Source organism: Pongo abelii, chromosome 4, assembly GCF_028885655.2.
Source record: "Pongo abelii isolate AG06213 chromosome 4, NHGRI_mPonAbe1-v2.0_pri, whole genome shotgun sequence".
Classification (NCBI taxonomy): Eukaryota; Metazoa; Chordata; class Mammalia; order Primates; family Hominidae; genus Pongo; species Pongo abelii.
In genome coordinates, this window is record NC_071989.2 from 161,082,400 (window position 1) to 161,100,728 (window position 18,329).

Genomic DNA, 18,329 nt, shown 5'->3' on the forward strand with positions numbered 1-18,329 from the left:
ATCAGCTGTTTATAGAATATTCTAAATCCTTTGTTGTCATTTCAACAATGTTCACAGCATCTTCACTAGTGGTAGATTCCATCTCAAGAAACCATTTTCTTTGCTCATCCATAAGAAGCAACCTCTAATTTGTTCAAGTTTTACGATGAGGTTGCAGCAATTCAGTAACATCTTTGGGCTCAACTTCCAATCCAGTTATCTAGCTTATTCTACCATATTTGTGGTTACTTCCTCTACTGAAGTCGTGAACCCCTCAAAATTACTCACGAATGTTGGAAGCAACTTCCTTCAAACTCCTGTTAATGTTGGTATTTTGACTTCCTCCCATGAATCACTAATGTTCTTAATTGCATCTAGAATGGGGAATTCTTTTCAGAAGGTGCAATTTACATTGTCCAGATCCATCAGAGGAATCACTATCAATGGCAGCTACCACCTCATGGAAACGTGTTTCTCAGAGTTGAAATTATTCCTTGATCTATGGGCTTCAGAATGACTGTTGTGTTCACAGGCATGAAAACATTAATATCCTTGTACAATTCTATCACAGCTCTTGGGTGAATAGGTGCATTATTCATAAGTAGTAATATTTAGAAAGGAATCTTTTTGTTGAGCAGTAGGTCTCAACAATGGGCTTAAAATATTCAGTAAACCATGCTGTAAACCAATGTGCTGTTACCCAGGTTTTGTTTCCCCATTTATAAAGCACAGAGTAGATTTAGCATAATTCTTAAGGGCCCTAGGATTTTCAGAATGGCGAATGAGCATTGGCTTCAACTTCAGGTCACCAGCTGCATTATCCCCAAACAAGAGAGTCAGCCTGTTCTTTGAAGCTTTGAAGTCAGACATTGACTTCTCTTCTCTAGGTATAAAAGCCTTAGTTAGATGGCATCTTCTTCCAAGATAAAACTGTTTCATCTGCATTAAAAATATTTTTTTTTCTGTAGTCAGCTTCATCAGTTGTCTTAGCTGTAACTTCTGGATAACTTGCTGGAGCTTCTACATCAGCACTTGATATTTCAGTTTGCACTTTTATGTTATAGAGAATGGATTTTTTCTTTAAACCTCATGAACCAACCTCTGCTAGCTTCCAACTTTTCTTCTGCATCTTTCTCAGCTCTCTCTGTCTTCATAGAGTTGAAGAGAGTTAGGGCCTTTCTCTGAATTAGGCTTTGGCTTAAGGGAATGTTGTGGCTGGTTTGATCTTCTATCCAGACCACTCAAACTTTCTTCGTATCAGCAATAAGGGTGTTTTGTTTTCTTACAATAATTTATGTGTTCACTAGAGTAGCACTTTTAACTCTCTTTAAGAGCTTTTCCTTTGTATTCAAAACTTGGCTAACAGCTACAAGAGGCATAGCTCTAAGCCTATCTCAGTTTTTTTACATCCTCACTAAGCTTAATCCTTTCTAGCTTTTGATTTAAAGTGAGAGACCTGCCACTCTTCCTTTCACTTACACTTAGAGGCCATTGTAGGGTTTTAATTGGCCTTAATATTGTTTTGTCTCAGGGAATAGGGAGGCCCATGGAGAGGGACCAAGATGGGGAATGGCTGGTGGGTGGAACAGTCAGAACAACACAATATTTATTAAGCTCTCCATCTTCTATGGAAGCAGTTCATAGGTTTCCCAAAATAATTACAATAGTAATATCAAAGATCACTGACCACAGATCACCATAAGCACATATAATAATAATCACATTTATTGTGAAAATTATGACAATTGATACAGAGACATGAAGTGAGCACATGCTTTTGGGAAGAAAGGTGCCAGCAGATTTGCTCAACAGCATTGCCACAAACTTTCAATTTTTTTAAAAGTGCAATATTTGAGAAGCACAATAAAATTAAGCACAATAAAACAAGATATGCCTGTAGACTGCTGCCAAGGGACACTGATGTTGGCTTCTCACATCATATAAAGTAGAACAGCATGTACATGTCTTCCTTCTGTGGCTCACAGTGGCCATTGGTAGTAGGAGTGACAGCCTGACTCAGAACGTAGATGACTCAGGACAAACCATTTCCATTAATGGAAATTAATCAAGGTATAGGTGCCATGCTTTTCCAGTCTTGTTCTTGGCATGAACTAGTGAAGGGGCATGAGGCAGTTAGGATAGTGGAAAGATAACTAAAAATCAGGCAGTTCTGGGTTTTGAAACCAGATATAACTCTTAGTTTTCACGTTTATTAAAAAAAAATTAGCAATGGGTACATGAGTTGTAAGAGCTATTCTACCTCTCTAATATCATATGAGAAGGCATACATTATGGGATGTTCCTCTCTGAAGTTTTGAGGCATAGAGGAAAGTCAGCTCTGAAAGAATTCAGGTTTTGTTAAAGTGGCAGCTTTGATAGTTTCTTCATGACATCTGTTCACTAGAGAGGGCTGTTGAGAGGTGAGAGTTGTGCACGGATGACTGACATGGGAACTGGGGACCTATATCTTCGGTCAGCTCCACAAAGTGGCATTCTGTCAGGAAGATGTTCCGCTGGGCAGGTGGCAACTGTGGGTCATGCTGGGAGTGCCACTGTTTGTGGAAAGAAGAGATCACATTCTGGAATGCTGCCTGGAAGCGGCGAGACAGTAGGTTATAGATAATGGGGTTGACAGCTGAGCTCAAGTAGAAGAAGACACCTGGAATGCAGGGGATTTAAAAAGATGTGCTGAGAAGAACTTGAGTGACCAGCATGAAGGAAGAAGCATAAATATTTACAAAGGCCTAGAATCCCTGTGATTGCCTCTTTTGGAAGTGATAATACATACAAGCCTCTAATTGAGAATACAAAACGCTCTGTATAGATCTTCCACCTGTGCACTTAGCAATCAAACACAAAGATTAAAGAGTCTTGGAGTACGTTAGGCTGACATGGGATCTCTCTGAGATGTTCAGCAACTCTCTTTGATCCCTACTTGTTTAATTAAAGAACATGTTTCCATAACATGAATGAAAGATGCTTAAATATCAGAGGGAAGAGAAACGTTTCTATCTCATTGGAATTTTACTTAAATCTATAATTTGGAATTGCAAGTAGTGGAAGAAGATAAATCAGCCAAGGCTTAGTTCCTGCTGAGACTCCTTATAATGCTAAGATATGGCTTCAAAGAAATATTCCCTAGCGTGCTGTTCCTACTTACCCTTTTCCCTTGATGGTTCCTCCACCTTTTGAAGAATTGCATTTTACCATTTATTTCCTCTACCAATTAACCTTCACATTGTCATTTTCCTGTTTGGAATACACTCTTCCTTTATTGCCTTTTTAAATTTTATTTCTCTAAAGCCCAAAATGAGGCCAAGTTTGGGAATCAGAGGACCTAGTTTCTGATCTTGGCCCTCACATATCCTGTGGCCTTAGACAAACCTTAGCACTTCAATTTCTTTCTCTGTAAAATGGGAATGTGATTTCCAGCCTAACCCACCTCCCTGGATTATTGTGAGGGTAAAGTTAAGACACCATCCACAGAGAGGTTGAGAATGGCTAAGAATGTAAAACAAGTGATGGGTAATATTGCCAACAGGTTCCTTGTTGTACTTATTTATGTGGTTCAGGACATTCAGAATGCTATATGCCTTGTTTACAGAATAAACATGGAAGAATATTAAAGGAGAATATTTCTATGCATTAATACTATTAGTTCATTCAAAAAATAAATATTGATTTAACTCTTATTATGTGCCATTAACTTCAAGGCACACTGGGAGGTAGTGAATTTAGACTTTGTTCTTCAAGATCTCGGAATGGTACTGCAGAGACAAGATTTATGGCTAAGTTAAATAATTAACAATACAACAATACCAAGCAGTATCTGTTAAGAACAAATATGAGATAACAAATCATGCTATAGCAATTCACATAATAGCAGAAAGACAAGGACTGTGACAGTCATAAAAGATTTAGTGGGGGGCGATTGAACTCTAGCCAGGCCTCAAAATGGGTAAGAGATAGTTGAGGAAGATAGGAGAGGGTGTTGCACGTACAGGGTATATAGCACGCACAAGTGTTCAGGGGCAGGTATGGCCATATTGTGTAGGAATAATGTGCAGAACTCTCTAATTACCAATTTGATGAGTATATGGTCTATGAATAAAAATAATAAAAGTTGGAGGATTAAAAGGCAAGTTGGGGGTATTTTCTGTAGGGTTTAAGAGATTTAGATTTAATCTAGTGTATTAATATAAAAGGGGGGAGATGGTATCTGAACAGGATCATGTCATTATTGAGGCTATAACTTGAAAATCTTAAGATAATTGCCTTGACTCATCCAGAGATTTGTAGTCACTTAGTCAAGTCTCATTTGACCTCGTAGTGCTTTCTCATTTATTTAAACATTTCTGTTTTCTGCAGATTAACCAAAAGGATAAACTAAGAGGTATACATATTTTTGAGCTTTGGTTGCAAATGGTTGAACAGGAAAGTGCTAATGTCCAGGAATAAGCTATACATTAGGCCTGCTGAGTACAAAAAAGAGAGTGACAGCAAATATATAATATACACAGTATTCAGTATAGATGTCATTGTTTCTGCATTGTACACATCTGGAGCTTAACTTGTAAAAGGTGATCTTATCTTTCCTTTCCGGTGATGTCTTCGATAATCTAATGAGCCTATAGAATCAGCTGGTGACCAGGAGAGGTGAGGGGACAGAGGAGGTCTGAGCCTAAGCCTAACACTGAGTTAGCTGTCACTGACTGAGAAAGAAGAAACTGGGTGGTCATTCTCTGCTCCATTTTAGTAGAAAGAACACTGAACTTGAAGTTAGATGACTTGGGTGGGTTATTTGTTAGCTAAGTGCCTTAGGGCAAATCATTTCTTCTTGTGGAAGTGTTTTATTTTTGACTATACAATGTTAATCATAATATCCACCTAATGACCTTGCGATGATTATAGAAAGATATACAGCAATTACAGCGTAAAGAGCTCTTTAATATCTATTATTGCATTTGCTTCTTACCATCAGTCCAGGTTTGTCTACAGGAGGCTTTTTTTTTTTTTTGCCATTTTACAGTTGAGGAAACTTTGGTGTGAAGGCAGCCACGTTCTCCAGATCACTCAGCATAGCGATGGTGAAATTGGGTTGCAAATCCAGGTCATCTGACTTACTGACCTTTCCACCATGGTTTCCACAATATACTATGGTATCCTCAACAAGCAGAGTTACAGTAGCCTAAAAGAAGAACTTGATGACCTACGAATACCATTTGGTTTTCCTTCATGAGGATATAATACTTCCCAAAGGCAATATGAGATTTCAGGGACATGGGTGTTTACTAAATAAGAACCAACTTAATTGCATGGCCATTTGGAAGATAACCAAAGGAATCACTCCTTGACCATTTTCCTTCTGTAATCATCACAGTTAGACTTGAGGTTTTCCATAAAGTAGCCTTGAAAATAGTGATCTGGTATATATGTATTTGGAACAGTACCAAACATAATCAATCTCTGAATAAAAGAAAAATCAAATGTCTTCATTATAGCATGGCAGATCCCTGTGATAAATTGGAGTACTTAGGCATCTAAGCAAGATGAAGAAGAAGCTGCTGTTACCTGAATACTAGTCATGCACCAAATCAGGCTAAGGTTTTACCTGACACCACATGGATGAGGTTGAACACAGCAGCAAGGGATTCAGTCCACTCCTCCACAAAGCTGAAGAAGAGTCGGTCAATGTGGAACGGGGCCCAACAGATAGCAAACACTAAGACCAAGACAACTGAAAACGGATGATAAATGGGAGAGCAGAAGGCAGTCTGTGCAAGGATAGGTATACAATGCTCACTCTGAGTCAATCATTTCTTCTAGCAGTTTTTCCCTTCAAATTTGTTAAGCTATAACAGTTATAGAGGCAAACTAGATCCCAAAGAGCCTCAGTACAAAACATTTAAAACACAAGAATGAATTGTATAAGATCTAGAATCAGTTTTCCATAAGATTATACAAGATTTCTTGTATAATGTAAAACTTTTTAGAACATTTAAAATAGTACTTAATTTATTTCAAAGTCCTGAAAACATCTTATTGTGAAAGATAAATAATAAACTGTTAAATGTATATATAAATTCATCTTGTTGTTATAGGAATAATTAGAAGTTTCTCTGAATTCAATAATTTAAAATTCTGTAATGGGTAGGCAAGGAGAAAGAAGAGATCAAACAACCACAAGCATAATAATACTTTACAAGAATCTTTTGATTGGAAGGGATGTGTCTGTCATATTATAAATTGCTACAGTACAGAATTCCTTCCCATCTCTTATTTTCACCTCCCAAAACAGAGACTGGTATTTCTGTAGTTTTTCTTTGGGGCATTTAAGCTCCACAAATTAAACACACACACACACACACACACACACACACACACACACACTTTTTTTTTCCTTTTGAAATTGTAAATACTTTACTTTGCTATGACATGACTCTTGGGATTTGCCTAAAGATAATCTTTTGGGGCTAGGGGAGAGATAAGGGTATACGTGAAACAAGATTAGCTATGAGGTAATACTTTCTGAAGCTGGGTGATGGGTACATGGGTATTCATTTTACAGTTTTCTGTACTTGTGTACAGATGTGAAGTTTTCATAGTAAGTAGTATTATACATGCATTTCCTGTTGGCATTAAACACATTCAGAGTAAGTTGTTTGCCTGTGTGGTATGGTTTCAAAGTTAACTATAGGTTTCTACTGAATTTGCCAACCCAAGGAAAGTCCCTAATCTGTTCACTACTGCCTACAATTCCCTTTAATTAAAACTTTAATTCCTGACGGGTGCGGTGGCTCAGGCCTATAATCCCAGCACTTTGGGTGGCCAAAGGGTGGATCACCTGAGGTCAGGAGTTCAAGAACAGCCTGGCCAAAACCCCATCTCTACTAAAAATACAAAAATCAGCTAGGTATGGTTGCACACGCCTGTAATCCCAGCTACTCAGGAGGCTGAGGCAGGAGAATTGCTTGAACTTGGGAGGCAGAGGTTACAGTGAGCCGAGATGCCACTGCGCTCCAGCCTGGGCAACAGGGCAAGACTCCATCTCAAAAACAACAACAACAACAACAGCAACAACAACAAACAATTTTAATTCCTGTTAAAGTTGAACCCCATCCCAATGCAAATACTTTACAGTATATTCTGTTACTGTGACTTTAATATGAGTGAGCTTCATGTCTTTTTTTTTTTTTTGTGAGAGTAGATTATGACCAAGGAGAAAAGGGGAGGGATAATGAAGAAACTATGTTTCTTAATAGAGAAAGTCAAGTGCCAAGAGGAGCTAAAATATTTCCAAGAAGATAACTCTTAGAATCGAGAAGACCCACTTCAGGGACTTCACAGTTTATTTTTTGTTCAGAAATGCTATATAGTTACAGTGAATGTTTCATATGCATATTAGCCTGGAGGATTCATTTCTTCTAAACTTTAGATTTTGATTTGCAAAATATATTATAAATCTCCTTTCCCTCATCAGTAACTCTCATATAGTAGTGCTGCATCATATATTTTTATAACATTCTTTTGGGAGACTGTGGCTCAGTAAGTGAATTTTAAAAAAGATCTTATTTATTCAAAAGTATATTGTTTGAAACAAAGTTATACAATGTCATATGTGAAATGGCTACTTGGAGATGCTTGCCAGATGTTCTTAACCTGGAACTAAAAGATCCCATGGAGTCTATGAGTATCAGGGATTGGTTCATGACCTCCTGAGATGGATTGTAAAATCTTTTGTGTATGCATATTTGTTCATTTTTTTTGGAATGGAGAGTCTACAGCTTTCATCATATTTTAAAAGGAATCCATAATACAAATAGGTTAAAAACCTGCTCATTTCACAGAGGGGAGAAAGTGAAGCTCAAAGGCTGAGAAAGTGAATGTAATTTACCAAGCACCACACAGAGTGTATGTCAGTGGATGAAACTGAGAGTGTTGTTTTGAGGGTTCAAAACCAAAAATAAAACAAAACACACAGGTCCTAGAAGCTTGAAGAAGCAAAGGAAGACAGGTCACCTAGCGTTGACATAGACCATTAAGGAGGTGTCTTCATTATATATCTCTCCCCTTTGCTCCTTGATCTTAATCTACTCTCATAAATACCCTGTTTCAGGATAAATTGGAACCTACCCCAGCAGCATTTAGTTGGTACCAAATGTACCTCCTTTGCTCTTACGATCAAAACAAAATAAAAAACAAAATGGGGCACTTACACAGCATCTTGTTGACTGATTTTCTGCAGGGTCTTTGAATATTTGCATTCCCTTCATCTGCCTCAAGAGATTTGTCTTTCTTTAGCTGAAAGGGAAGTAAGTTGGGAGAGATAGTGAGAAAGAGAAACATTTTTCCTCCTGTTAAAATCTGAGAAACATAACTCAAACACTCATTTTGAAGACAGAGGAACTGAGACCTAGAGAAATGTAAGACTATGTCAGATGTTTAACAGTATGTTGAAGGTGGAATTGGATTCAGGTCATCTACTCAACTGGATAAATGACTGTGGCCAAGTAATAGCGCAATCACTTTTCGTATACAGTTATGTGGAACCTTGGCTGTGTAGCATGTTAATAGGTGTTCCATGAAAAATGTAAAATTCTGAAGTTCAAGAAAAGTTAGAAAGGCTTTTCAATTCATTCATTCACTAATTCATAATTATTAGAAATCTGTTAAAGTGAAATCCTGCTATGTGGTGGATAAGTAGTAGAAAACAAAAACAGGAATTCTTGCCTCATCAGTATTTATTGTGGATCTTCTCAGAGACTTAAATATGCTGATGGGCATTATGAATTTTCAAGGGGGATAGTGTATCAACTTTCCACTTACCTCCCCTCTACCTTCCACACTCACATCACCTACACATATCTTAGCCAAAAGGGAGATAGTGTTTGACTAAACAATATTTTCCCCCAACCCTTTTCAGTGGATTACCTTGTACCATCTTGACAAACACAAATTGGGAAATGTTGTTTTAATATTACAGTAATATTAATTACTGAAAACAGTCTTATGTGTTTCTGAGTTAAGATGTTTAAAATATATTCATCCTTGTTGGAAGATATGGAGATCCTTGATGTAACATTTGAAACTTTCAGCTATCAACACTACTTGTATGCACAATCTTCCTTGCTCAGTTCAAGTCCTGCCTGTTCCTGAAAGACTTTGATGACCACTTTAGCCCACTGTCTTCTCCTTCCTTTGAACTCCCACAGCACTGAAGATCTACATCATTCATCCAGTTGTGGAAGTTTTTCTCTTTATTCTACACATTTTTTAATTTGTGGGGATGTTTGGCCAAATAAAGGAAGCTTTAAGGACTCATGATAAAATACCATCAAATATCCAGAAATTAGTATAGTACATAGTGAATATATATTTGCCCATTGGTTCTCTAGCATTTACTTCTCTCTTCTCTTAATAATAGTACCCTAATTTTCCCTTAGGGAATGTACTCCTTCCCCATTCTTAGTCTTTAATTTGGATAGAGGTGTCACTAAACCTCAGCTCCAGGTATAGTCCCTAAACAATTTAGCCAATCAACTTGTCCTATCCTCCAGTCACAATGACTGAATAATGCAGACCAATGAGATTTCAGATATTTGCTTGTGCTTCTGAAGATGCAAGTTTTCATTTATTTTTTATTTGGACTGCCAGAGGGAGTCCTTCTCTGCATATGAGGTCTGGAATTACAAACGTTATATTTTTTCCACCACAAAGAAAAAATGCTTGGAGCCACCAAAGGATGACTGTGTGCAGTTTGAGGTTGAAACCAACACCATAGAAAAAAAGAGCAAAGAAACAGAAATAAGGTTAGGTTTATAATGAGATTGTGTGTTTTATTCGATTCATCTTCACCAACAGCTAGCTCGGCTTCTGAACTTTTCATGTCTATGCTCCTTTTGGGATTTACCCAGGGTTGGAGTCTCTTATCGGCAATGTAAAAAGTCCAGGCTGATTGATTGAAGCCATCAGGTGGAATGAAAATTTAACTTATTTTATACAGTCATGGCAGTAGATTAGAATCAATCTATTTAGTTACAGGTAGATAGATTCTAATTCAAGATAAGGAAGAAATTGTTGTGATTATGTGCAATAATGGAACAAACTGCTATAAGAAGCAATAATCATCCTGGGCTGGATAGCATTTTGAAGGAATACTCCAGAAAAGGTATTTAAAATTAAATAGACTTAGAAGAGTGGTTCATTAAAAGCTGCCTCGAAACTTCAGCAAATCCATATCTGGTCTTCCTAACAAACACATATGCTGCTTGCAGTTAGGTAGTGCTCAGGACCACATAGGACCTCAAGAATCCTCTTGGATAATGTATAAACCTGGCCATTTGTCTCTTGAATATATTGGAGTGTTCTACGTGTATCTGTGTCTTCATAAAGTAAAGGATTAAAGACTCTGTGAGATTAGGACTAGACAGGAAAAATCTGAAGGTGAAAAGTATTATTAATGCAATAGTAAAACAAAATCATGCAGGTAGAGTGCTTATCTCAGTGCCTGGCACATGATACTCAGCAAGTTGTATATTACTGCTATTACAGTGATTCTGATTATTATCCAGAGTATACTAAAGAGACATCAGAAAAACTGATTTTTAAAAAATAGAGTTGTTTGTTTATATATATGAGGTTACTTTTGTGGAGTACTGAGTCCCTTCTAGAAATTCTTTTCTCATGTTACCACTCACTCACAATGAGTGCCTGTACTGATACAAAGAAGGAGGCAGATACACTGAGAAGAAAAACACATTCAAGGTTAGAGCAATGCATCAAACTTCAAACTTTACTAACTCATCTTAGATTAAATCTATTAAAGGTTCTAATTATTTCATGCCATTTAAAGATTGTGGTTTTTACAAGATGCAGTTATTCTATTATTTTATTTCAGTCCATAATTAAGAACAATAAAAAATATTGAGATATATTAGTCACTTCCTGCCTTGTGTTTAACAGTTCTCAATGGTAATTTCTCCACCCCAAGGAACAATTTTAAAAAAAATCAAACATCAAACAAATAATTCACACAATTCTTTTATGAACAAGCTTCCTGTAGCAGCATAGTTTACACTAAAAAGAAAATCATGTGCTGATGAATTGTTGCTTATTTTGCAGCTTCCTTAGTTTATAATGACATAACTAGCTAACTAGAGGAAGAGTGAAAAATTTATTACTTACGTTTGGTGTACATTGTTCCAACAGAATTTGGAGTGGTTGACAGAATAGAATAGAATCAAAAGAGTTAGTCTAGCCAATATTAAATGCTGCTTTATCATTGAATAATTTCACTTCCCTACAGATGTTTAGTAAGGTAGATATTCAGCCATTCATTATTCTTCCCCACCCCAAAACTTTTATTTTACAACTCAGGTTACAAAAGGAGGAGTGAAAAATTGTGATTACTGTTACTAAATATTGTGATTACTAGAAGTTGTGATTACCATTACTAAATAGTGTGATTACTAAAAATTGTGATTACCTTCATTAGCTACATAAGAGCAAAGTGAAAGGGAGGTTCACGAGGTTATTATTCAGGTTGATACATTATGCTGATCAGTTGTTTATACTGCCTGAAATCACTCTACCAGATGTTCATTTATATAGTTTGTGGGACTTAGTTTCAGAATACCAGATTATAATATAGGTTTTGTGTAAATATCTCTATAATCTTAACACAGTCTATTTACTTAAAAAAATTAGTACAACCCTGTGTTGGCATGGTTGAATTCTGCTGCAATTCATACATCCATCCTCATCAACTCAATCATGAATGCAGCATGCAGGAGATGTAAGAACTAAATCAGACTGTCACCAGAACTTCCTCCCAGATGTGGAGGGACTTGCCCTAGAATTGTCTATTTTCTATCTCTATAATGTTCAAACCCTGGAGAACAGCTCAGTGGTGGCTGTGTCCTGGAATGATGCAGCGTGACTGAATGCCAAGCTGTGAGCACAGATATGGGTTTCCTCCTTCTTCTCTGGTCCTATGATTTCATCAGTCTTGGGCTTGCTGCCTTCTGAAAGCAATGGGTCCCAGAGTCAATCACACCTTCAAACTTTCCAACAGAGTCAGTCACTTAACAATCATTAGGATTGCTTGGGTCTCTTTGAGATGATATTTCCAAGTCTTTGTTTTAAAGGTAGAGAAGCTAAAGCCCAGCAACGAAGGAAGTAATTTGGCCTCATTCGTTCACTGAGCTTACAGTCTAGTTGGGGAGAAAAAAATTAATTAAGGAATCCATAAGTATGGAAATATAAATTGTAATGAAGGAAAATCACGGAGAGCTGTGAGCACCTACAACAGGAAACAGGAATGCTCAGAGAATCTGGGAGAGCTTCCCTGAGGAAGTGTGATTGAAGTATGACACAGAGAATAAATGAGGGTTAGAAAGGCAAAAGGGGGAGTGGTGGCAGACAGTAGGAACATTTCAGGCTACAGGTATAGTGTACATAAAGGCCCTGCAATCAGTGACACAGAATAGGGCCTACTTTTCCTGACTTTCAGTATAGAGATTTGTAAATTCTTCTAGGAGTGACTTTGTAAGCAGTTAGTTTCTTTCCTGGTGTCCTCTGGTACCCTTGATAACAGCTCATCCTTCCTGAAAACAGGCTGTCAAAAGTTGCATTACATACACAAAGCAAACCAGGGTGGTTTTTAAACTTTTGTCTGAGCTATCACTTACCTCCTGATACAAGGTAGCCATGGACTTTTGATAATAAAACACAATGAAACTGATTGTAACAGATTGGAAGAGGAAATGTGCATTTCCTACTCAAAGTTAAATATTTTTCCCAAATTGACCCAAAATAGGTGACTGTTTGGCATTGGATGAGGTAATACTAAGTGGGTGGGTATTTCTCATAAGACTTTCTTTGGAGTTGTATAGTCTTTTCCCTGCAGTGAGATGTGCAGGACATTCTTAAGACATGGCTGTGAGCTAGTGCAGGGTGGGACATGTCTCTGGGAATACAGGTGCTAGCCCTCCAGGAGGGGACTGGCACAGCTCTCTGCCTAATTAGATTTACTCTTGTGCCCAGATGTCTGTGACACTTAGAATTTGTTCTTCTTACTTAGACCTTGCTATTCACCTTAGGAACAATAGGTATTCAAAAGGACTACCATTGGGCACTCACTTCTGACAATCAGCTTCTCAGAGATGGACTGAAATAGGAGTATATTAGCTGTCACATAATGTGTGATGTCAGAGCCATCTCAAAGCAAATGATGTGAGTGTGATATCTTTTTGTCCTGTCATTTAAAACTCACATTGCTTCAGCTCACAGGTGTTTTTTTTTTTTCTTTTTTTAAAGGAATAATAGACTGTTAGAGCTAGAGGGGACATAGATAGGATCTGATGTGACCTTTTCATTTTATACATGGAAAAACTAATTCCAGGAGAATTATGTGGCTTGCCTAAAGGCGTATTATATGTCAGCTGTAGATCTGGGAGTCTAAATGGTCTCGTAACTGTTTACTACACAAGCTATAATACCTCCCTTAAGTGGGTGTAAAATTGTCATTGTCAAGAACTTTTCTCTTCATGAATTTGGGTGCAGAATATACCAGAGAGGAATTATATAGACTAATTCCTACCCTTATTAAAAATAGTTTCTCTCAGCTAATTTAGACACCCCCCTTCTGAAAAAGAAATCAGTTTACCACCATAAACATAGGAAAAGAACCTCTAATTATATATGTTGCAAAATAAGTTATATCTTTTTCTTAATTTCAGATAAGTTCTTATTCACATTTTTTTACTCTATCTCATGTGTTGTTTACTTCCTTATCTCTCAATCTGCACCTGCTCAAAAGAAGCTCAAGTTATCTCAGTCATGTCATTAATATATATGACTATATATTATATATATATTATATGACTATATATATGACTATATATTATATATATGACTATATATATGACTATATATTATATATAACTATACATTATATATATGACTATATATTATATATGTAACTATACATATAATATATATAGTTTTATTTTGTTTTGTTTCAACCTCATTTTAATGAAAGGGTCAGAGCAACCATGGGAAACGTCTGATTTTAAAACTGAATACCTGTCTTGGACTACAAAATAGGCAGGGATACTTTGTGTTATACTCAGACCAAGTTGGTGTAGAGGAAAATCTCAATGCAGGCAGTGGCCAGGGGCTGGAAAGTGACAACAGGATGTGGAGAAGTCTCTCAAAGTGTGGCCACCTCACCCCAGATCACCTGATGTGCTTATTTAAAATGAGGTTCCACCTCAGACCTTCTGAATCCCATTTTCCTGGGGGTGAGGTATGCATATTGCTCCCAAAGTAAGTTTTCTGGATGACTCTTAGGAACATTTAGATATGAGAACCCCAAGAATAGAGGGAAGAAAAATAGAAGATGAGCTAAAGGAAATGATAAATAGTTGTGGTTATCATTCACCTCATTTGAGGCAAGTCCTTTTAAGTTTCAATTTCCCATTTGAGCTCATTCTATTTTCCCTCTGTTCCCTTCCATTTCTGAATTTCCCCAATTCTAAGTTTTTCTCTGAACTTTGAGCCTGTGAAAAAAGAAGGGATGCTGCCTCAGGCCACCCCAGCCTCGATACTCACTCTGAGTGCCATGAGGTGGTAGAGGACACTGATGACAGTCATGGGGACGAGATAGAATAGGAAGGAGGTGACCTGGATGATGAAATTGTAGATCCACATGGGCTTGATGACCGTACAGGTGGCCGAACCTGGGACCAGGGACCCATTGGGGAAGTAGTGGAACTTGATGCCGTGGATGCTGGTGTTGGGCAGGGAGAAGAGCACGGAGAAGCCCCAGACGATGCCGAGGATCCTGAGGGCCCGGCGCCGGGTGCTCTCCAGTTTGGCGCGGAACGGGTGTAGGATGGCCACATAGCGCTCCACACTGACGGTGGTGATGCTGAGGATGGAGGCAAAGCACACGGTCTCAAAGAGGGCCGTCTTGAAATAGCAGCCCACGGGCCCGAACAAGAAGGGGTAGTTGCGCCACATCTCGTAGACCTCCAGGGGCATTCCAAGGAGCAGGACCAGGAGGTCAGAGACCGCCAGGCTGAAGAGGTAGTAGTTGGTGGGCGTCTTCATAGCCTGGTGCTGCAGAATCACCAGGCACACCAGGACATTGCCAATGACCCCCACCACGAAAATTGGCACATACACCACAGACACGGGGAGGAAGAAGTGGCTGCGTCGAGGTCCGCAGAGGAAGGCCAGATACTCCTCGGTGCTGTTCAGGTGTTTCTGGAATGGGTCTTCTAGCTTCTGCTGGTAGATCCAGGAAGCATTCTGAAGTTTTTCCATCCCTGACATTAAAATCCAAGGCCTGAGCCTCCCCTGGTACGAGGCTCTTTTTCAAGCTGAGCCAGGAGAAAAAAAAAAAAAAAGGGAAAAAAAAAAGAGAAAGCAGTCAGGAAAATCACAGGCTTAGTAAGGAAGGCAGGGAGAGAGTGAGAGTTTCAGCCTCCAGGTTAGGCTGCCTGGACTGCCGATCCCTTTTGAAGAGCCCTGGAGACACAAGCCCCTCCCCTTGACAGGCTGAGGGCCAATGAGAGTGTGTTAGGCTGCACTGGAAGAGACCAGTGCCGGCTTTGAGTCAGGGAGCAGGGGAGGAGGCAGAGACCTCTCCCTGAATAGGAAGGCGCTGGGAAGGCAGAGCTGACACAAAAGAAGCCACTCTAACTTCATGGATGGGCACTTTGAGCAATGCATGTTGCAAAGTTGTGGGAATCTGGGTAGACATAGAAATTAAAGTTGCAGGGTCATGGGCAAAAGAATACCAATCTCCACTAATTCTTGTCAGCCGTACAGCATGATGAAAATAGGAGATCAAGAGATTTCTCAAGTTATCTTGTTCCACTGGCAATTCAGGGTTCTCTGGGGATTAATGTGATAACATGATTAATGTGACTTTTTGGTTTTGACTGCATCAACAATAGAATCCAAAGCCTGAAAGGGCACGTGCACAGTGCCTAGCCCTGACTGCTACCTGACTCTTCAGTCTCAGCAGAGCTTTGCTGTAAGCAAAAGGCAAATGGACTTCAGAATTAGGAACACTCATAGAAATTTAGGAAAGTTGGGACTGTTACCCAAACTCTTAGAGGCTCATTTGCTTATCTGCATCATTAATTCGATTGTTTTCCACAATAACTTCTTGAGGATTCACTATTTGCCAGGGAATGTTCTAAGCTTTGTAGAAACATTAGTGTACAAGCAAGACAAGGTCTCTGCCCTAGTGGAGCTTTTCTTGCAGTAGGGAATTCTGAAAACACACAAGCAAATGAATAAATTAATAATATAATTTCAGATAGTAATTGATAAATAACTATATATCAAGGATGGTGAAAGAAAACTTATCTCAGGAGATGTCACTTTAGCTGAGGTCTGAATGATGAAGTCAGTCATGAAAGAGCTAAGGGAAGTGTATTACTCAGCAAAAGTAATAGCAAGTGCAAAGGCCCTGAGGCAGAAACAAGCTGGATAGGTTTTAAAAATATCAGGAAGACTAGAATAACTGGAATTTAATAAGTGGTCAGCAAAGTATGAATGATTAGATTGAAGTGGCTGGCAGGTACAGGTTCATGTAAACTCTTATAGGCCATGGAAGAGAGTTTGGCTCTGATTCAAACTGCAGGGATAAGTCTTTAAAAGATTTTGCACTGGAGAATTAAGGAGGGAGAAATTTTAACAGAAGGTAGGTAAGAGGCTAGTAAGACATAGTAGTGGCTTGCATTCTATGAGTAGTGGAGTTGAGAGATTTCTTTGGATTTGGGAATATTTTTGCAAGGGATAATACATTTTATGGTCATTGAGAAGACTAAATTAAATTATATATAACGAAGCAACTTATACTTAAGAGATGCTCACTAAATGTTAATTTTTTCCCCTTTTATTTGTTAAACCAGATGATGACATTAAAAATTAGAGAGGGAAAGTGACTTGTCCAAGAATAAGTCGTCTCTCAAGTTAAGATAGTTTATGCTGCTGTAACAAATGATTGACATAACATTGGTTTTAAACAATACAGATTTATTTGTCTTGTACTTCAAATGTATTGAGGGTCTGTCTCATGCTATACTCACTCATAAACCCAGGCTGATGCAGTGGTCACTCTCTGGAATTTTGATTGTCATTGTGATAGAGGGAAAGAGAGCTCTAGACAGTCTTAAGTAGGTAATTATAGGCTCTAGCCCAGAAGTAAGTAACTCATTGCCACTTTTACTCACAGCTCAATGACCAAGATTAATCATATGTTCCCATTCAGCTACAGCAGGGTCAGGAAGTGCTGTCTTAGCATGTGCACAGAAGATGGAAAAGTAGGAAAAATTGGTGAATAACATTAATAATAATTATAGACATGTAATAGGTATTCCAGAGCCAGAATTAGAGCCCTCTAGTTAAAGGCAAGTTTTGATGTTAAAATCATTATTTACAAACTTTAACGTATTTTTCTAATGAAATAGGAAAAGTTTAATGAGAATATCTCATTTAGATGTAAGGGTCGTTATAAGGGTGCACAGTGGCAGACTATAAACTTAGCACTGAGGAAGATGGAAAATATTTCTTTCTGTCTTTTAACAAAAATATTTTTCCATAAGTTATTGGGGTACAGGTGGTATTTGGTTACACGAGTGTTCTTTAGTAGAGATTTGTGAGAACCTGGTGCACCCATCACCCGAGCAGTATACACTGCACCATATTTGTTGTCTTTTATCCCTCACCTGCCTCCCACTCTTCCCCTAAAGTCCCCAAAGTCCATTGTATCATTCTTATGCCTTTGCATCCTCATACCTTAGCTCCCACATATCAGTGAGAACATATGATGTTTGGTTGTCCATTCCTGAGTTACTCCACTTAGAATAATAGTCTCTAATCTCACCCAGGTCATTGCAAACGCTGTTAATTCATTCCTTTTTATGGCTGTGTAATATTCATATATCTATATATGGATATATACTATATATATATATAATTGTATATATATGGAAATATATTGTATATATAATATATATCTATATATATCAGAGTTTCTTTATCCACTCGCTGATTGATGGGCATTTAGGTTGGTTCCACGATTTTACTATTGCGAATTGTGCTGCTATAAACATGCGTGTGCAAGTATCTTTTTCGAACAATGACTTCTTTTCCTCTGGGTGGGATTGCTGGATCAAATGGTAGTTCTACTTTTAGTTCTTTAAGGAATCTCCGCACTGTTTTCCATAGTGGCTGTACTAGTTTACATTCCCACCAGCAGTGTAGAAGTGTTTCCCGATCGCCGCATCCACGCCAACATCTACTGATTTTTGATGCTTTGATTATGGCCA

At 38.2% G+C, this 18,329-nt stretch overlaps 1 protein-coding gene and 1 long non-coding RNA gene across 2 annotated transcripts in view; one reads left to right on the top strand and one right to left on the bottom strand.

The window, feature by feature from the left end:
• The window catches only part of LOC129059584 (uncharacterized), a 408,057-nt gene that overhangs the window by 371,136 nt on the left and 18,592 nt on the right, over nucleotides 1-18,329 (top strand). The gene's annotated exons all lie outside the window — the stretch shown is intronic.
• On the bottom strand, nucleotides 1,728-15,364 carry NMUR2 (neuromedin U receptor 2). The gene is made up of 4 exons (XM_002816108.6): nucleotides 14,593-15,364; nucleotides 8,196-8,280; nucleotides 5,591-5,716; nucleotides 1,728-2,638 (listed from the first exon to the last, which is right to left on the bottom strand). The coding sequence occupies exons 1-4, from the start codon at nucleotides 15,316-15,318 to the stop codon at nucleotides 2,364-2,366; spliced, it is 1,212 nt and encodes a 403-aa protein (XP_002816154.2). The 5' UTR covers nucleotides 15,319-15,364; the 3' UTR covers nucleotides 1,728-2,363.